Source organism: Amblyraja radiata, chromosome 5 (assembly GCF_010909765.2).
Source record: "Amblyraja radiata isolate CabotCenter1 chromosome 5, sAmbRad1.1.pri, whole genome shotgun sequence".
Lineage (NCBI taxonomy): Eukaryota > Metazoa > Chordata > Chondrichthyes > Rajiformes > Rajidae > Amblyraja > Amblyraja radiata.
Window position 1 is genome coordinate 67,439,276 of NC_045960.1, and position 21,900 is coordinate 67,461,175.

Here is a 21,900-nt window from a genome sequence, read left to right on the forward strand (position 1 = left end):
TAAGGAGAGATTGGATAGACTGGCCTCATTCTCATTGGAACGTAGGAGGTTAAGGATAACCTTAGAGATTTATAAAATTGAGGGTCACAGGTCAATTGAATGAGAGAGGGATTTAATGGTAGGGGAGAGTCGCGTAAAAGAGATTTGACGGGTAATTTTTTGGGAATGGGCTGCTAAAGGAGATGGTAGAAGTGAATACAATTGCAATGTTTAAAAGATAGGCATCACAGTCGGCATGGATGAATTGGGCCAAAGGGCCCATTTCTGTGCTGTTCAACTGTATGACTATGACTACATAGAGCAATACAACATGGAAACAGCCCTTCAGCCCAACTTGTCCATAATGATCAAGATGACTAGTCCCATATGTTCTCGTTGAGCCCATGTCCCCCTAAATCTTTCCTATCTCCTGCCCTCCTAGCCTGCCCAATCTCTCCCTACAGCTCAGCCCCTCAAGTCCTGACATCATCCTTGTAAATCCCAGCACTCTTTCCAGCTTAATGGCATGCTTCCTATAGCATGGTGACCAAATCTGAACGCAATACTCTAAATGCGGCCTCACCAACATTTTGTACAACTGTAACATAATGCCCCGACTTCTCTAATACCCTGACTGAAGATGGAAAAACAAGCTTTCTAAATAACCCAATACTCTGGAAAAGGCAATTAATAAAAAAAAATGAGTGAGAACTTAATGAGAAGAAAGGGTAAGAGGTTTAGATGGGATTTTCACCAAGCCAATGGCTGAAATCTGGAACACTGCCTAAAGGGCAGGAACTCTTTTAGCACATTAAGTATCAAGACAATCACCTGAATCACCAAAGCATAATAGGCTATAGAGGACGTGCTGGTAAATGGGCTCAGCACAGAGGTACATAGATGTGTCTTTCCTGGGGGTTGCCTGGCTCGGGCACCGCTCCTAAGAACCAGAGCGTGGACTGGTCTTTGCAAATGGTGTCAAAACATGGCACCTCTTGCACACGGGCTCAGTGGACTATTTCTGTACACTTTGCTAATCGTGGGATTGTGCTTGGGTATGGCAATACTCTACTAGACTGTAAGAAAATCATCACCTTCTGCATTTGCACACGTAATAATAAAGCACAAATGAACCATTCAAACCATTGAGATGTTGGTTCAATTACTACAATTATATAAATACTTGAGAATAGTGCTTTTTATTTTATCTTAAACAGGTAAATCAGCTGAGCAAACATTTTAACATATACGCCTTCTCCTTGAAGAAACCAAGTACAGAATGACTAGAGGAGGAGCAGAAAATATGTTTACAGGCTTCTGAAGTATTGTAATGAATGGTCATTTCAGCAGCCTGTGAATGCTTTAACCATCACTGCAAACTGTCTACCATCATCACTAGAAAACAGAAGAATCAGACTGTCCATTTATAAGTATTAAAATATTGTTTTATAAGTGATTTGCTGTTAATACAAGTGTAATAGTTCAATTAAGTATTTAAATAGACATTGAAAATGCACAAACAAAAATTGTGTGCAACTGACTAGCACTGGATTTTATTTTTGTGATGCTCACATTAAATGTGCTGTTGAAGTCTTTAATAAATAGATGGTAGCATGCATCCAAGAAAATATGAAAAACTTCAACAGATTTCTATTTTATAGATTCAGTCTGGGTCATGGGCATTACGATTATGTTTTTGTAAATTACTCATTGGAAGATCTGTATACCTATATTTCCTTAATACATGTTCTCAAAGACCATTCCATTTTTGCTTATAATGCTCATCAATGTTTTTTTAATTTATAGCTGACGAGCAAATCTGATAATGGAAATTGATGTTTTTTTTAAGAGTATGAGAGGGTGGCATATTGGAAATTGTCAAAAGCCATAATTAAAGCATGTATTTGAAGATTTTTTGAATGAGTAAATTATAAAATTTACAAAGGGAATTGAATGAAAATGTACAATGTTTTGAACATTGATAGTTCTCAGAAACCAATCAAAACCTTCTGTTTTCATTTTTCAAATATTCAGCTTTGTGATGGTGAATGCATGTTAATTTTCTGCTTTAATTTAGTTTATTTCATGGATTGTGCTTGAATGAAGAGTATACTAAAAGCCTTGGAGCAAAGTATACTTGGAAGGAATAAGCATGACTAACAGCAATTGTTTGTATAGATGCAAAAACAAACTATTTGTACCTAAACCGTGTTTAGGAAAGGCAATGAATACATTGTGTGGATTTTCACATTTTAGTAATTTCACTTCAGTGAGGGTTTGGTGGTATTTATGTCTAGATGGTCCTGCTTGATGGTGTAACAATTTGGTATGATGGATCCTTAATGTGAGCACAACTTAGCAAACACCATTTTACATAGAGGTACTGTATTTCTTACCGGTGACACCATAATAAAATATGTCAACAATATTCACCTTCATGTTACATCGGTGTAATTTCTGTTAAAAAAATGAATGCCAATGGAATTGTCAGGTCGGTCATTTACACACATTTTTTTGTCCGATTTAAAGCAATTCAACTAAAAAAAATAATTTACCAGAAAGATGAAACAATATTGATATCTTCCTCTGACATATTCCACTCTATGGCTTTAAGATTGCAGAGTGCATCTTTCATTTACATTTAGAAATTGTGTTGCACACTACAACCGTATAAACGTTTCCAAAAATATACAAAATAGACTTGTGCTGATATTATTACATGCCTTAATTCTTTAGATTATTTATCAACCTGTGGTACAAAAGTGAGAAAATTTGTGTACTGTGGAATAGTTGCACTTGTGTATTGTCTTTGTATATTATCGAGCTTTTCTTTCAGAAAAATCATGTTTTTTCATTTATTATTTCAACTGTAATTTGCACATGCTTATTTCCGACATTAGGTGCCTGTGTTGTGACATCATTAGAACAGAGTTCATAACATTAAGCCTTGATGCAGTTTGATCACTGAAAATGAAATTATCATAAGTAAATTTGTGTTCAGTAAGTCCATCCAAATTGTTGCCAAAATCATTTGGTTTTGGAACACCCTGGGTTAATAATTGGAGCTGTTTGGAGTACACGGGAATAACTTGGCAGGTGAAAAAACAATCCTATATTTATTGAATGTTTCAACAGTTAATATAAACACACTACAGCTTTTATGTTTGAGCTTTCAGTCCATGTTTTGGACTTTATTCTCTTTTGCATTTGTGGAAAAGTTTATTGGATCTTTGGACCGACTTCTTCATTCAAACCAGGCCAGAAAGAGCAGTCTGGCTAGTCACAGTGTTCTGATCTAGTTTCAAGTTATGTTAGAAATTAACGCATGTGGATGTGTAATTACTAGGGACATTATTACACTTCATTGAGTCCACTGAGATTTAATTGTTCCATAATTAGTAATCCATAAAGTAGCCATGAACTTTATCTTTGTGTTTCCTTTGTACCATAGTAGACCTTTTGATTCATCAAGTTTATGCTTATTCTTGGCACAAATGCAAGATTCTCCCTAATCTTGTTTTCCTGCGATCAATTTTCTCTCTTATGCCCATGAATTCTTCGATTTTCCTTTGGGTGTGGAGGAAACTTACATTGTCTCAGTGTGTATAAATACCAGAAAGACAGCACACAAGGTCAGAGTGAATTCCTGCTGCACCATCTTTTGTTAAATTGCTTCAGCATTTATAAAGGGCATGCTTATTTATTTGATGTGATGTTGCTGCCTGCAGCCATGTACAATTAATAAAGAAGCAATGGGGAACCAAGTAAAATTAAGTCCAAGATGGTGGCTATCAAGTCCAGTGAATGGACTTGATCATCAGTGGCTAAAAATCATTTAGTTTTAAGGATTCATGTGTGAATGGTTTTTGGAGTGGTGTAAATGTTCTTAAATCATTTCTAGTCAGCTTTCATTTTGTACAATCATCTGCAGTATATGGGTACCATTCTTTCATTAAACAAGAAATTGAACTGTTGTCCTGTGTGCTGGATAGATTTAATGAGTAAGGCAGCTGTTTAAGTATTGATTATAAACAGTGCTCTATAATTCAGAAATTCAAGTTATTTGTTCTGATGGGGATGGGTCTTGTGCATTCAAAATCTCTGGGCTTCAGTAGCGGAGAATGGTTTAATACAGACGTTGGGCAGCTCTTGATCCATGATTTTTCAAAGTTTTTACATTAAATTCTCAAATTGTTATTTGCAAAAGAACCCAAGTTATCTTCCTGACCCACATACTAAAAGTCCATTGGAGAAATAAAATAGATTTCATTCCCCACATTTAACAGGTGTGACAAGCTTTTCCTGTCACCCCCCCCTCCTCCCCCAAGGTTTTGTGCATGAAATTATATTTTCACCTCTGGACTATTTCTTGTAGTACTATAGGATTCCTTGTGCCCGTTTATTTCTGTTTTAGACAGTGCTCAATATAAACAAAGCATCCAAATGGACCTTTTCAAAATTCCTTTAAAAGTAGTGGACGTCTTTGCTTCAAGCAAACTTTATTATGTGTAAAGGGCTAACAATCAAACTTATTTTTTATATTCTCAACATAATTAGTTTGATTGTTGTTTAGCATTGAGGTCTGTGAATATCTGTGTGAATTGAAGTGACTGCTTAAAGAGTAGTAGTTTGTGTTCCAAAGGGGCTTCATGGCTTTTTCTATGTAACAAAAGTATGAGAGGTATAATGCAAACAATCTGAAAAATTTCTTGATGCACCATGTAATATTAAAACTTTTCGAGCAGAAGATTCCAGTGCAATTTGTTTGGTTTCATCTTTAGTGATTTGAAATGAAATGTTTTTGACAACATAGTATTGATTCCAGTAACTATCTAAATCTGACTTCTGACATTCTGGAAGTTGATTTCATGAATAATAAAGCATTTGGCTATTCAAATAATAATTTGGTTTTGTGGACTCTGAATTCTAAAATTTGAAAATAATCAAAGCAGTTAGAAGCCTGATTACATTTTGAAATTTAGTGAATGTTAATCCTTTATTTTAATACATTGCTGCATTGTTCTAATGTATTAGTTAAACAGTTATTTTTATTGCACCGTTTCCCTTGGACTGAAAGTTAGCACTGTTAATTTATAACCTCGCCTCTCAGGTGCATACATTTTGTGGGTTTCTAGGGAGTTAAGAAAAAAATTGACATATCAACAGTGCTGTCTCTAACATGCTTTTTACGTACATAATCATCATTTTGGATGCACCACGGGTATCATCAAATCCCGGCAGACAAATGAGTAAATATTGTTTTCAGTTGCCACTTGGTACCTTTAAAATCTAGTGGTAGTTGTCTCCCGTCGCTTGCTTTATATCAAAGTTGCACTGTACAAAAATGTTGAATTTGCAAAATAGTTTGCGGAAACTAATAAAGTAAGCAAGTATAAACTTCGGGATCTGGCTGGTTTTGTCACAAATGACCAGAAATTAATTATTTCAATGAGATGCTAATTGTTTTTTAAAAAAATGAACAGCATGAAGCATCCTTCTAGAAATTAAGATTTTGCAAAATAGGGGAATTTGAGCACATTATGACATTTCTTGCTTACTGCTTTTGGTTTTGAGGTTTGTTGACAAGGGGACTTGAAAAACTTAATTTTGACAGCATAGTAAGATCCTTTTGATGGAAGAAAGGTGCTTCAAAATATTTGGAATTTCCAACATGTAACATTGAAACAGCAAATTGAAATATAGCCATGGCTTTAATGATGAGGTACTAAATAATAACTCTCTTTCAATTGGTTTTAATGCAGCTTTTCAGTTCTGTATGATAAACTGTACACCATGTCCACAAAGTTCAAATTGAGTAGTTTATGTTAAGCTCAAGTACTTTAATGTGTATTTTCTTTGCTTTTCATTTAAGATTTGCAAAAATACATTTTCACTTTATATTTCAAAAAAAAATAGTGCTTCCATTAAACTGCTGACATTTTGGTTTTTTAACATCACCTGTTGGTATACATTTGCTAAGTTATGTGGTGAAATTATTTGAGTGTTTTTTAATATGCTTTTAATGTCACTTAATTTATTATTAATTGTAATTATTTGGCCACAGATTTTCCAGTCCCAATTAACCAACATTTATTTAAAAAAAAAAAGTAAACTTAGCATTGCAGCTTAACTAAATTTGAAAGCAAGCTCAGATGAAGAATATAGTGGACTTGGAGGAAGGAAGGCAAGACATAGAAGCAGCTTGTCAAGCCTTTTAAAAGTTATGTAAATGATAAGTGTTGATACTTTTTTTTTGTTATGACTAACATTCTCCCGAGTTAAACTTTGATGATTGTATTGGGGAAGAGTGAATGTTCTGCATAATTGCAGTGATTTCCTTGATGCAACAGTAGTAAGAGAAGGGAATTTCCTCTTTCCTTGTACCGTCTTGCTAATATATTTGAAGCTGGTGTTGCAGAAAACCAATTGCATATTTTCTACACTGGTTAATTAGGGACTCGTGGAGAAGGATCTACTTTGATGATAGAGATGACTGCCTTCTGAAAGCAGTAACTATTTATTCACTATAATAGGAATGATCATTAAATTGTGTGTAGCCTTTAAATAAATAGTTTACATTTTGAACTTTTTATTTGTTGTACTGTTCCATCTCTAAATTTGTTTTAAGTGGGTTCTTATGGATATCAATCTCTAAAGTTGTTGACAGTTCTCTGGTAAGTAAAATATATCAATCTTGGATGTGTATTTCAAAATACAGTTGTAGTCTTGGCAGTAAATTAGCAAAGGTTACGTTTAAGTGGCTGATTCACTGAAGAAAAATGATGCATCTTTTAATGAAACCTTCAAGTTAAGGTGCAGCTGGGCAACCAAACATGATATAATGAAGTCCTGTTTACTGAATTTGGTTTACAACGACCATTTGCTGTATGTTACTTCTTGCAGTTTATGAAAGACTTAAACTGACATGATTTTCTGTTAAATGATGATTTGAACAGTTATATGGGGTAGTTTCACAGACCAAATTATAAATTCCTGCTGCCTTTATTGCTTGAAATTCCCATTCCACCTCATTAGCAAAAAGACAATGTCATGGGATGACTGGTAAAAGATGACTGCTATTAATATCGTAACTGTAACTGGTACAGGTAATATAATCTCTAAAGACAAATACATTAGAATATTGTTATCCAGTTGTGTACAAAAATGTAGAATATAAGGTGTAGATTGTAGACTAAAATTTAAAGTAGTGAACTATACAAACATGCTGGATGGAAAAAATGAATTTGTATATGACACCTTTGTACTGCACAAGTTTTAGCACACAAGTCAATACAGGCAGGGAAGTGTTTTTCTTATTGTCAAATTTTGTCAAATCACTAAAGCATTATTTTGCAATACTGAATTTGATTTTAAAAATTGTAACTAAAAGTAATGTCTCTGGTGCGTACAATACTCCCTATTAGCGTTTTAATCCAAGTTTTCAATCTTTTTGAGAAAGGGGACTTCATAACAAAGAAAGGAATTACCTGAACAGAATGAGTTTAACAAACATTGCATTGTGCAAACGTGGAAATGTTACAATATTCTCCCTGAATATTTGATTTCAGCATTATTTAGTCGATACCACCTGGCCACTCTGCTCCTCAACTGAATTTGACCAGGACCCCACAACTTCATATTCAGTGCCAGAGCCAATATTGCACGGCTTCCCAAACTTATTTGTCCTGTTTACCCCTGGCAACTTTAATAGCACATAACAATGTTATTTCACTTATTTATGAATAACTAATGATGAACAGATACCAGTATACCAGAACCAAACACAGTCAGTCGATGAGAAAAAATATTTACAAATCCAGAATCAACAAATTTACCCCCTGGCTAAATTTACCCCAGTTTGGGAAACCTTGCAATATTTTCATCCGACGCTGGTACAGCAAAAAAATAAATAAAAATATTTGCTATGTTCACAAAACAAGCGGTCAGGAGAGAATAGCTGTCTGCTGTTGGACAAGATTTCTGGTAGCTTTTAGTTTGTAAAATGTTACAATGTTTATTTATTGTAGGTATGGACCTGAAAGTTGAATAAATACTGGAAAATAATATTTTATCATCTCGTTTCCTCGAATATGTAATGATTTTGTAGAAAATCTTTATCTAGAACATCACGCACATAATTTTGAAAGCACTGCAAGCCCCTACATGCATTACTTCAGATTATTATGCCCACACCAACATAAATTCTCCATGTTCACAAATTCAATTTACAAACCCTTGGTCTGCATCCTTCTCTGTTGGTAATTAAAGTATTTAACTGTGTGAGAACTAGTTTACACCAATAAATTAGTAACTCAGCGGGTCAGGCTGGGGAAGAACTCTCCTCCAGTTCTCCCCCCCCCCCCCCCCCCAATATTCTTCATTCTCAGTCTGATGGGTTCTAACTCGAAACGTCACCTATCCCTTTCCTCCAGATATGCTGCCTGCCCCCCAAATTACTCCAGCACTTTGTCTCTTTCCAAAACCGTTTCCATTCTCTCGCATCTCTAATTTCCACACCTTTTCAACTATTTCGCCAGTACTTCTACAGCATTCGCTGCTCTTTCCATCTGCACCCTTTTGCCTTTTTCTTACTGCCTCTCTTCCCTCCCCCAGCGCCCAGTCTCTCCCCCATTGCCCCAGCGCCCAGTCTCCCCCATTGCCCCAGTCTCTCCCCCACCGCCCAGTCTCTCCCCCATTGCCCCACCGCCCAGTCTCTCCCCCACCGCCCAGTCTCTCCCCCACCGCCCAGTCTCTCCCCCATTGCCCCCGTCTCTCCCCCATTGCCCCAGCGCCCAGTCTCTCCCCCATTGCCCCCGTCTCTCCCACAGGCGCCGCGGATCCTGATTCCGGGTGCAGGGCGCTACGTCACCCGCATTGTGCCGCCGTCGTCTCTGGGCAACCGGACACTCGCAGCGACCGCGGGTGGACAGACGGACACTCGCCCCGCAGTCCCGGCCCCTGCGGCTCATCCCACCCCCGGCCCCGCATCCCACCCCCCCGGCCCCGCATCCCACCCCCCCCCCCCGGCCCCGCATCCACCCCCCCGGCCCCGCATCCCACCCCCCCCCCGGCCCCGCATCCCCCTCCCCCCCCCCGGCCCCGCATCCCACCCCCCCCCGGCCCCGTATCCCACCGCTCACTCGCCCCGCAGCCCGGCCCACGCCGCCCCATGGCGACTTCCAAGGCCGAGCTCCGGCCCGCCCCGAGTGTGAACTCTGAAGACCCAGAGGAGAGGATCGCTGCTCGTCGAATCCGGATCGCCCAGAGGCTGGAGGAGAAGCGACGGTGAGAGCCGCCACCCTTCAACCCTTGCACACCCCGCTCTCTCGCATTCACTCGCAAACTTCTCCACTAAACTCTCCCACAACCACCTCAACTCTTCCCCAACCCAAACTGCCCCACAACCCAAGCTTCCCCTTCAACCTTTCTACTCTCTCATATTTCACATTCACCCCAAAACTCTGCCTAAAATCTCCCCCTTTCAAACTTATCCCTCCCCAATTTCTCATCCCCAAACAATTCCCTGTAACTGCATACTTCCTCATTGCTGCCTTCTCTCCCTGTTGTATCCCTCTCCCTCATGTATCCCCGGGACTGCCAACATTGGGTGAGAGTTGGGAGTGAGAAATTGCGAGAGACCAAGCCGAGGGAGTGTAGCGGCGCGGGAGGGGGGGGGGGGGGGGGGTGCCTTTGCATTTTTCAGCTTGAAATTGTGCAATCTGGTGCATACTGTAGCAAGTCTTTTAATTTACACTTGAATGCAATATTTATGCTTTAAATTGGATTAGCTATGAATAAGGTTAGGCTAAATTACATTCCACAGTAGAGCCAGGCTCTGATCAACAGGTGCAGCACATGAATGATCTTAGTGTATTCATGTATGGAAATCAGATTATAATCAAGCACTTGGCCCATGTTGACCAACCTGGGTCTCACTGCACACCTGATACTACTCTTGATCCTGACTCCAGTTGCATACCTTGCTGACCCTGGATCCAGCCTTTCACCTGGCCCCCTATTCTACCCTGATCATAGCTGCTTACCTGCTTTGGCTCCCAGTGCTGAAGACTCCCATTGTCCCAGCTTTGACTGCACACTCATTACTATTCCAGACCTTGATTCTGGATGCACACTTGGCCTTGCTCCTAGCCGCTCTGCACTGACAATATATCTAGCCCACACATAAAGCCACATATCTGACCCCCTGGAATTAACCTATGTCTATTAACCTTCAAGTCCACAGGTGCTTATCTAATACGGTAATCTTTTATGGGGCACTTCACTGACCAAAATTTGCTACATCCATTGGCTTCCTTGTTATCCAACATGCTAGTTACTTTGTCAAAGAAGTCATCAATTGGTTGAACACAATTTCTCATCCATAAAATTATACGGACTCAGCTGTATAAGTATTCTGTTACCATTTCCTTCATTTTCCTAACAAATTGTCCTGAAGTCATTTTCACCCCCAATATTTTCAGTATTTTGCTGTCTTCCTCTCAGCTGGGACTTTTCCGAAATGCAAAGTCCAATCACTATATATTTAAGCAATAATATTCTATTTAATGTGATCTTGAGAGTACATAATATTTTCTGTGGTATTCATAACACAACAATGATAAAAAGATCTTTGTTTTGATTGCACCTACCAACATGCATACATTATTATATTACAGTTAATATGTACTGAGGGCACATTTTTGTTCCAATGCTCTCTATTCGCAATTACTTTTACATTGAAGTGATTGAAATCCAAGTGAAGTTTAAACGGCATCAGAAAAATAAAACCGCCGGAATGGATGATATTCATTACATGGTTGGTTGGTTGGAGTCAGTATCAGCACAATTACTATATTAAACTTTGAATCTTCAGATATCCTGGTTCAAGCAAAAAAACAAAGACAAATAATAACCTCACACATTCCCCTGCAAGTATCTCAGTCACTCCTTTAAAATATGCCCCTTCTTTGAACAAGCTCTTTAACATTGCATCTGAATCAGTTTCCATCTGATTACATTCTTTGAGGATGTTCATCTACGTGTTCAATTAATAAAACAACGAGATTGGGGACATTTCTATTCAACCTGTCAGGAATTTTGGGGGGGATTTGTAATAGTGAGGTAAACAAACATAATAGTTGAGTGGCAAATGACAATAGTGCTACCTTCCCAATATTTAACTGAAGGAAATAATGGATTATCGGGGCTGTATGTTGTGACAGACAGCCTGACACCTTGCATGTCATTTTAATATTACACTTATCCCATCTCCCTGGATATTACGGATGAATAAATTAAGGTTTTGTCAATTAATTACAAATCAGGCTAATTACAAATCAATAATATTAGCCAACTCCGAAACACAAAGGGCTGAGCATTGGGATCCAGGCGGACAACTGGCCTCAGTTCCCCTCTCACATCTGGCAGTGCTCTCCATCAGAACCAAGGGCCACGGAGTGTTTTTGAAAGTGGGGAGGCTGAGCGATCGCTGATCACTGACCTTGGGGGTACCTAGCGAGGGAGTGGAGCGACCGAATGGGGGGAGAGTGTGGGAGGGGGTGCCCCCCTTCCCACGGTGGGGACTATTTGAAATTTGAAGAATTAAAATCATGTTATAGAGCATTGTAGTATGATTTCAATGTTATTTGTTTGAAGTATTTTTAAGAGGTAACTTTCTAAGGAGTAACTTTTTCCACACAGGGTGGTGGGTGTATGGAACAAGCTACCAGAGGAGGTAGTTGAGGCAGGGACTATCCCAACATTTAAGATACAGACTGATGGACAGACATGGATAGGACAGGTTTGGAGGGATATGGACTAAAAGCAGGTAGTGTAGCTGGGACATGTTGGCAGGTATGGGCAAGTTGGGCCGAAGGGCCTGTTTTCACACTGTATCACTCTATGACTACATTATACCTCCACCATGCATAAATGCTTCAAAATCAAGTGGTTGAGTTGTATTGCCATATGCTCGCATAGAAACATAGAAAATAGGTGCAGGAATAGGCCATTTGGCCCTTCGAGCCAGCACTGCCATTCAATATGATCATGGCTGTTCATCTAAAATCAAAACTTCTTTCCTGTTTTTCCTCCATATCCCCTGATTTTGCTAGCCCCAAGAGCTAAATGTAACTTTCTCTTGAAAACCCCCAGTGAATTGGCCTCCACTGCCTTCTGTGGCAGAGAATTCCACATTCACAACTCTCTGGATGAAGAAAGTTTGTCCTCATCTCAGTCCTAAATGGCCTACCCCTTATTCTTAAACTGTGTGACCCCCTGGTTCTGAACTCCCCCCAACATCGGGAACATTTTTCCTGCAGTTACAGTAAGTGAAAATCTAGCAGGCAAGCAGGATACTTTCTCCAACCACCCCCATTTGACGGCCACTATCTTCCACCGCTTCTACCCAGTGCTTGGTACCTACTTCCAGCAGCCACTGGTTGTCCTCCAGAATGCACCGAGCCGCAGCCTGGTCCATGCCAGTCACCAGGACAAATTCAATAGACGATAGGTGCAGGAGTAGGCCATTCGGCCCTTCGAGCCAGCATCGCCATTTAATGTAATCATGGCTGATCATCCCCAATCAGTACCCCGTTCCTGCCTTCTCCCCATATCCCCTGACTCTGCTATTTTTAAGAGCCCTATCTAGCTCTCTCTTGAAAGCATGCAGAGAACCTGCCTCCACCGCCCTCTGAGGCAGAGAATTCCACAGACTCACAACTCTCGGTGAGAAAAAGTGTTTCCTCGTCTCCGTTCTAAATGGCTTACTCCTTATTCTTAAACTGTGGCCCCTAGTTCTGGACTCCCCCAACATCAGGAACATGTTTCCTGCCTCTAGCGTGTCCAAACCCTTAACAATCTTATATATTTCATTGAGATATCCTCTCATCCTTCTAAACTCCAGAGTGTACATGCCCAGCCGCTCCCGGGAATTAATCTTGTAAACCTACGCTGTGCTCCCTCAATAACAAGAATATCCTTCCTCAAATTAGGGGACCAAAACTGCACACAATACTCCAGGTGTGGTCTCACTAGGGCTCTGTACAACTGCAGAAGGACCTCTTTGCTCCTATATTCGACTCCTCTTGTTATAAAGGCCAACATGCCATTCGCTTTCTTCACTGCCTGCTGTGCCTGCATGCTTACTTTAAGGCACAGAGATTCTCGGCACAGAGATTCTCACGGCAGCGGCGCAAAGCTTCCGACTCCTCTGACGGCCCGGGACACTTAAAATGAGGCTGCTCCATGGCCGGAGCTACAGTGAGCGACTCGCCAGCCCGGAAAACACTCGCCATGCCTCGGCTCCCCATCCGCATCTGCCGCTGCTTCAGCTTCCATTCCTCCCTCTGCCCCGGCTCTCCAACACCCGCGGCCCATTCAGATGATATTAGTTTTGAAATTCTCGTTGATCACAGAATTTCTCACGACAGCGTGAGGAGGTTTGTGATTAGCGTGACAGCGTGACAATTGGGTGAAATGCATGATTCTCACGCTCAATGCGTGAGAGTTGGCAGCTCTGGTATCCCTCTTAATGTCCTTTCCTGGCGCCTTTACTTCATCTCACTCATTTTGCCCTCCACTCCTCTTAATCCTTTTCTTTATCCTTTTCAATTTTGACAATTGCCTCCTCCCCCCTTTCCAGAATACCCCATTTCCCCCTCATTTTACCTTACCAACTCCTCAGTCTTTGTTCCTTAACCTTCTGCCTTCCAAGTTCCCTCTCCTCACCCACCCACCTTTGATTTATCTGTTGAACTAAAACGTTCTATGTGGTACATGATGAATATATAATATGTTCCAGGGAACTCAGAGGTAGCAATGAAGTTGTGGAAGAAGGTGATGGCATAGAGAAGCTTAATAAAAGCTGCAAACAGGTTGTGGACACGCACCAGGTTAGTTCTTTAACATATTTCTTGAACATCCCATAGGTTTGCGTTAACTTGCTTCTATTCCAATTCTTAGGAGTTTGAAATAACTGATCCTGCAGATTTTGCCAAAGGTAGTCCATGGGACAAGTTGTGGTGCATAATGCAAGCAAATTCTATTTAAGATCAGCTTAAGTGGATGAAAGGTGTAGTATTGGTCCTATATGTTCTCTCTTCTTATATCTTAATCATTGGCCTGTTTCTTCCAACGTTGCATTTTTTAATGGCATTTATTGCCAAATTTTGTTTGAAACATAATTTACTTATTATCATCATGCTCCTCACAATAAAACGTCTAAAGTGTTTAATTGTCTTGTGTACTAGCAATGGAACAATTGAAATTTGCCCCAGCTTCACTAACTTGTGCTGCTGCCAATTGGAATAATAAAAAGCATCAAATTTGATCAAGCGACATAATATACAAAAACTCTTGGGATTTCAGTTGGTGGGAGCTAAGATGAAGTTTGAGTAGTTGTTTAGACAAGACACTGATGCTTGGATTGCCTTGATTTAACAATTGGACCCTTTGTAATGGAGCTCCTTCTTGACATCAATATAATCCATGTTATTGGACTGCCTAATTGGCACTGATCCCACTTGGATGTTTTTGTGCCATTGCTAAATTTGCTGCTTGTTTTTAAAATCAGCAAAGGGAAATTAAGATAAAACGCATGTTATTTATTAAATAAAATGTAGTATCCCCCTTCCTCTATGTAAAGTTGAAAGTTGTTGTTTGGAAAAGATGATAAGGCAACTTGTGTCATCAACTCTGATGTCTATTGCGAATTTCTAAAGAAAATTTGCAGAACACATTCTGGTTAAATCTATCCAGTTATAATCTCGTGAAAATGTTATGTTTTCATAATGTTCCTTGGTTGTAGAGAGTGACCTTTGAGTGAGGGAGGAGTAATTTTATTTTGTTTGTTTTATGTCAGTAATCAAAATGGTAAATCTTTGTAGGCTTGAACTTTTCAGTTGGAGATTGCAGTTTCAGGAGGTAAACAAGATAAAGTGCTCCTGCTCTGATTGTAAACTTGTCAATTGAGTTCAATTGAATTCAGATGTTGGACAACAGTTTGGGTCTTATTAGAAAATAGGGCAGAGGAACCATAGGGTTTGTTTTCTGACAGTGCTTCTTGTAGCACAAGAGTCTCAATGTAGGAAAGATATATGTTCTTTTCTTTTAATTTTATCTTAAGTTTGTAGTTGAAACTAGTGACATTTTCGTAAACTAATGTTTGTTTTTTTGTTGAAGAGATAACAAAGGTACCTTGATAACCCCCAATGTAATTGTAAGCAAGTCAATTAATTTCACTTGTCTCAATCAGAACTGCATCTAAAGAGAAATCAGATTATTTTTATCACAAAGGTTTTTGGAGAGCGGGATTTGGTATGTGCAGGGGCTGCAGCGAGGATGGCATGAGGACACTTCTCAACCTTAGCCTTTGGTTGGACAGTGTGACATTTGTGCCAGTCAGGCACATGGTCAGTGACCATTTTCACTTTTTTTGCAGCTCAAAAATTATGTGGGAACAGAGATTGAATGACATTTAAAAGTGGCCCTTTCTAAATTAACAACAATGTAGGAGAGCTCAGTCCTTTATATTGTATGACACGATGTGGAATTTCTGAGGCGTCCCTTCATTCTGGGTGATTACATATGTGGGATATAGTTTTCAGAGACTGTACCCTCACATATTAAAGAGCAGTTTTTTGAAAGAAGAAATCTATGGCCACTAGATAGGAAGGGTGGAAGGCAGGTAGTCGGGGAAACCTTAAAAATGTTTATCTCACTCAAACCAACATGTTTTGGAAAATGGGCAGAGTTGACTGTGTAATTGAGGGGTCCAGCCAGAAACAATATCACAGCACTGGGTGACTTAACTATTTTAAGGGGAAATGGTCAAGTATCCAAATGCAACACTTATGGTATATTCGATACCCGATAATTAAAGAGTTCTTGGCTTCCTGATGCATAGACTGCAATCAATAAGGATCGATGATAGAACATCACAATAATTTTTGACACTGATTGTGTGGCTAAACTCTGCACTGTCCATTTGCAAGTTTGCAGATGCCATCACTTAGTGGGTTGGGTCTAAACCAATAACACGATGAAATGCAAGAAGGAGATAGAGAGCTTGCAAACATGGTGTCAAGACAACAACATCTGTCTTAATGTCAGTGAAATGAAGAAGCAGGTCATCGACTTCAGGTAACTGGATGGAGTACAAGCTCTAGTCTGCATCTATGGTGCCGAAGTGGAGATGGTCAAAGCTTCACGTTCCGAGGCGTAAATATCACCAACGATTTGTCTTGGTCTAACCAAACCTTTACCTCAATGTCTCAAAATATATCAAAAGGCTAAGGAAATTAGTCATGTCTCAAATGTCTCATCAATTTTTACGGATGCACCATAAAAAGCATCCCATTGGAATGCATATAGCTTGGGAAGGCATCTGCCCTGCCCAGGACTGCAAGAAATTGCTGTGAGTTGTGAACGCAAGGACATTGCACAAACCAACCATCACCTTATTTCTCACTCTTCTTCCACCTACTCACTTCTTGCTGCTTCGGGTGAAACTGATAAGGTTCACTTCTTAAAAAACAGACAAATACAATGAGTTAAGGTAGACCATACAATCTTTACTTTTACGTCAGACGGGAGTGGCTGGAGATGCTACAGTTAGAAGTATCCAGTGATACTTCTGGTTCTCCCAAAATACCTCTCAAATTAACACAGAATCTTGGGGTCTTTTATATAACAAGTCACGTACATAGAATATCAGGGGCCCCAAGATGCAATAGGCCCCAAGATGCAATAGTCCCCCAAGATGTAATTGTCCAGTCCTAACAATGAGCTGTTTCTCTGTGCTAGCTGGTGCCTTGTCCCGTTATCAGTTAGTTCCCCTAGCTGGCCTCTCTTATCTGATTGAACTCTTCGAACAGAAAGGCTGTCTAAAAAAAACAAAAGTAAAGCCACAAAAATTCGGTCAAGCATCCCAGCAATTAGCAATTAGCTCTTTTATTACAGAAAGGGTTAAATATGGCAGCAAACGATATAATAGCGATTAACTCTTTCATTCCCTCCTTTTTATCATTTTGATGATACCAATTACATTCCTCGCTGAGTACATAAGAAAGGCCATAAGCATCACAACAGACAAATTAAGAGTACAATTAGTAAAACAATCAATCCATAGTGGACAATAATTTCCCAAGTCCTTCCAAACATATTAAATGGCCACCAACCTCCCCCGGAGCTATAATCATGGAATTCAGCTCCTACCTTCTTTATTTTAGCCACTTCCATTTTGATATGGGCGCTTGGAAATCCCCCTGTGCTGGTGCAACTGGTTCATGCTTATGTGTGGGACCACATATGCAACATAACTACACCCTGTCCAGTGATCGGGTTCTTTTGGTCGTTCCCAAGTTGCCTCGTCTGCTGGCGGCATTCTTGATAACCATGGGAAGGCCCAGGATCCACATACAAAATATGTGTCATTAACCGGTCGGGGTGGGCCGGCAATGGTGGCTGACACGTACGGTTTCCCAAAAATGCCTTGGTTGTGGCAAAAACAGGTAGTATTAACTGGCTTGTGCGGATCTCTTACTATCTGCAGTCGGGGTATATCTGCTGCGCTTGTCATGTTTAATTTCCAATCTTGTTTAAAGGGAGAGGTGTACCATCCTTTAAATATGGGGTTAGTCCTCAAGTTTGCCATTCTGAAGTCGCCCATTAGTTGCTGCCCTATTGCAAAAACAGTTCCTCCTCCATCATTGTATGGGATGTGCGTATGCACCCAGCATACACTTATATTATCACAAAGGGCAAATTCAAAACTCATAGAAACAAATTATTTTCCCAAGTCCAGTCCATCTGCGCCAACCCCAGAATAAAAAGGAGGGTCAATAGCCAAATTGTCCTTTCTTGGTTCTCCGAACCGTTTACAGTCAATCAGATGTATCCAACGGGGGTGATCTTCAATCTTCACGGTGGTTGATGTTGTTGGTAGCACTTTGTACAGTTTCTTTCAACAGTCTCAATTTCTTCCGGTCCCAGTACATTATCAGTATGTAATCTGACAGTATGGACTCGCCCCAGTGTTCAACTGGTAGTGGCTTCTGTGCCTCTCGTACCTGGGAATGTAGACCTAGCAAGGCATGGGTTAATTGCTGTGCATACATAATTAGTTATTCTAAATGACAAACACAATGATCATATCAAAACAAGCTTTCCCAAAAGAACTAAAAAACTCAAAATCAGTAATCCATAGCTTTGCCAATATCTTTAAACTCTTAAAAAAAAAAGAAGAAGATTATTAAGAAAAAACAATAAAAAAATTATTCCCAATTGTTCTAATCTATCTCCCCAAATTCACAACCTCAAATTCCTGGCATAAATGCATGACAATCACAATTTTCTCAAATCAACATTTTCTTTTTCTCTGTGATATTGACATTTCCAATCTCATCTAACACTTTAATCAGGATGCCAAAAGCATCCAGGTCTCTTTTTGAACTCAGCTCAAAAGATTAGAATTAGGGGAAAAAAACAACTTAAAACATCGATAAGACAAAACAAACTGCATTTTTGCATCTCTCCTTTGTTTAATTCTCCTCATTTTAAATGTTTTATTATTAATGTTTAGTGTTTTCGGAGTCATTCGTAACTGTCACTATATCATGTTGTTAGTTGTGGGCGGAGCACCAAGGCAAATTCCTTGTATGTGAATACTTGCCCAATAAACTTACTTACTACTTTAAGTCAAAAGAAAACAAAGAATAAACAGTTAATTTCCACATAAGTAGATAAGCATATCCAAAGAACAAAGAGAAAGAAAATAACTGTTTGGCTCAACCCCCACACAACTGCACCTTCTTAAAGAGACACCACCTCTTAAGACTTTTTTTTTCTGTGACATTCACTCACAAGTTGCCACACCTCATTCAATATTGCTAAATCTCAGATATTCACATTCGCACTCAAAAGTAACATAATTATACACACTCAAGGAAATTATTCAAATTCTTAAAACTGTGATAATCTAAATATGCTCATAAGATTGCCCTCCATTCCACATGTGATGTGCTGAATTAACATGGAATTTTCACAAAGGAAAATGGGCATCACAATTAGGTTTTGAAATTGTATCTCCATTGTTTTCCCTCCTTACCAACATTAGTAAGGCAGTGTATATGATATAAAAGAACGGACAGAAAAACATCGGTTACACAAACTTTTTCGAAAGGGGTTAGCCGGAAGCCCGTCAAAGAGTCAATGGTGCCGCGCACTCGTTTCCAAAAATTCCAAGATTTTTAAACCTTAATAACTTTTAAACTATACCACCGATTGGAACAAAACGTGTTGCACTAGAGCACGGGCGAATGGTGAGTAAGGTGGCGAAAAATCGTAGCGCTATCGCGTACCGTTTTTGCGCAAATAGAAAAACTACGCAAAGCAGAAGAGCACAAGATCATAGTTTTAGTTATGTACAGATAGATAGATAGATCAATGTAGGCAGCATCCTTCTAAACCTCTTCTGCACCCTCTCCAAAGCATCCTATAATGAGGCAACCAGAACTACACGATACTCCTAAAGTGGTTGAATCAAGGTTTATAAAGATGCCTGACTCTTACTCCATGCCTGACTGACTCAATGCCCACACGAGTACCATACACCACCTTTACCACATATTCCATGTGTTGCTATTTTCAGCGAGCCATTGTCTTTGACCCCAAGATCACTCTACATCAGTGCTATTAAGTATCCTGTCATTAGCTATATACTTTCACTTCATGGGTGTGACATGGCATAAGGGAGGAAAGCAACAAAAGAGGATCTATTTTGATACAAGGTGAATGATAAGGATGTCTGATGAACCGAGAATGTTGGAATAAATATCCCCAAATGAGTAGCATGGATAGCGTCAAGAGGTTAGTTAAGTATGTGAGGGATCAAGGATATCCTGATGTCGTCATGGTAGGTGGAAGAAGACACTTATGAACAAATGCTCCACAGAGCATTTGGTTTGATTGATGTATTATCTGCTGTTTATTCATTGTCTCTGGAATTTTAATTCAAACAGCTAGTGTTTGACATTGATCATACCCTGACATTGATCATATCAGTGATCAGTCTTTTTCCCAGGGTAGGGGATTCTCAAACCAGAGGGCATAACTTAAGGTGAGATATATGAGGATCTTCATGTGCAACTTTTTCTCTCAGAGGGTAGTCATCATCTGGAATGAGTTACCAGAGGAGGCAATAGAAGTAGATACAATTATGACTATCAAATGACATGTTGATATGAATGATTTTGAGTGATATGGCCAAACGCAGGCAATTGGACATACCAGCATTTAATTTACTTCAATTAAGAGTAAAACCCCCTTAAAATGGCAACGAGTAAAGCAGTAACGTTAAATTGTACAGTTTGCATTCTTTGTCTATTCTTTACTATTTCTCTCCTCGCTGCCACTGTACAGCCTCTGTCCATAGTAAAGAAACACACTGTGACATTTGCTACTGAAAATGAAAGATGTTTATCTCAACTAACAAGGGAGGAACACGAGATGCATTAAATTTAAATATTTGAGTTTTTTCATACTTTTAGAGATTGTTGAAGTTAAAAAGAGATGGGATATCATTGGTCACAAACGTGCAAGTTGCTGAAGACTCCAGGGAGATGTACAGGAGAAATCTAGAGAGAGAAGCACTAAGTCAGAGGTGAGTGTGCTATTTCAACTGTGCCCAAAGGAGAAAGTTTACAGGCTCCAATATGAATTTCACCTGTTTTGATTTTAACCCAGTCTGGATTTCCAATCTCACTCATTTGCATTTTCAGCTAGCATAAATACTGGCATGAATACCTCAAATAGACAGTGTTTTAATTTTTTCTAATTCAGTTTCCTTCTGAAATATTCCTGGATGGTAACTTATAACACAGGACTACATCTCTTAACCAATGGTTCAGGTCAAAGTTCTGCAGTCTTACCAAGTGTGCTTGCGAATGTTGATAATTAAACAATGGCGAGAAGGGGATTTGCCGAGAACATTCCCATCTCCGAAAATGGGACAGTGCAGCCTTGCAGCCAAAGAGATTATTCAGATTGGCCTCTTCTACCAGTACAGATGCCAATCTTCAGCTAATTTGATTCATGTCAGATGATGCTAAGACATAGCTGAGAGTACTGGATACTGCAAATAATATTGGGGAGATTTAGATAGATATGAGCCAAATGCAGGCAAATGGGGCTAGCTTAGATGGGGCATCTTGGTTGGCATGGAGCTGTTGGGCTGAAGGACATGAATAATTTAGAAAACATCAAGGCAGCATTTGATTAAGTGCATCATCAAGCTGTAGTACTGAAGGCGTGCACGCCAGAACCATCTGTACTTCTGGTGAAGATGTTGCAGTAAGTAAAACACTGGCATCTACCCAACAATTTGGGAAATTTTCCAGTTGTGTCTATTTCACAAAAAGTAACACCAATACAATCTGGATATTTAAACGCTCAACCACACTCTGAAAGTCATTAGCCAAATGACAGAAGCTGTCATCAACCATGCTATCATGCAGCACTTGCCATCAGTACGTCATTCACTAATGTCTAATGTGAGCTTCACCAGGACCACTCAGCTGTGAACATCGTCACAGTGCTGGCCCAAACCTGGGCCGAAGAGCTGTATTGCAGATGTGAGTGATCGCCTTTGATTTCAAAGCAACATTGGAACGTGTGCAGCATCAGGGTATGCAGGTAAACGTGAAGTTAATGGGCATCCAAGAGAAAATATGGCTGTTGGAATGATATCTTACACTAAAGATGATGGTTGTGGTTGGTGGAGGTTATTCATTTCAGCTTCAGCATATCACTGTAGGTGTTCCTCAGGACAATGACCTAAGCCACACAATCTACAGCAGCTTCATCATGCCATGAGACTGCGAGACAATTTGGGATCAATAGTAAATAATATTTGAACCTCAAAAG

General features: G+C 39.7%; 2 protein-coding genes across 3 annotated transcripts in view; both read left to right on the forward strand.

The window, feature by feature from the left end:
• The window catches only part of selenoi (selenoprotein I), a 42,997-nt gene extending 37,553 nt beyond the window's left edge, over nt 1-5,444 (forward strand). The window contains exon 10 of the mRNA XM_033021484.1: nt 1,197-5,444. Within this exon, the coding sequence (XP_032877375.1) occupies nt 1,197-1,262 (66 nt within the window). The 3' untranslated portion in view covers nt 1,263-5,444. The remainder of the gene's footprint in view (nt 1-1,196) is intronic.
• A 3,450-nt stretch (nt 5,445-8,894) lies between these two features.
• Nucleotides 8,895-21,900, forward strand: part of drc1 (dynein regulatory complex subunit 1) — a 62,736-nt gene continuing 49,730 nt past the window's right edge. Inside the window, exons 1-4 of one of the 2 annotated variants that reach the window (XM_033021483.1) lie at nt 8,936-8,954; nt 9,131-9,264; nt 13,781-13,871; nt 20,526-20,638. In XM_033021483.1, the coding sequence (XP_032877374.1) occupies nt 9,149-9,264; nt 13,781-13,871; nt 20,526-20,638 (320 nt within the window). In that variant the 5' untranslated portion in view covers nt 8,936-8,954; nt 9,131-9,148. Of the gene's footprint in view, nt 9,265-13,780; nt 13,872-20,525; nt 20,639-21,900 lie in introns of both variants that reach the window. The other variant, XM_033021481.1, reaches the window with a different exon arrangement.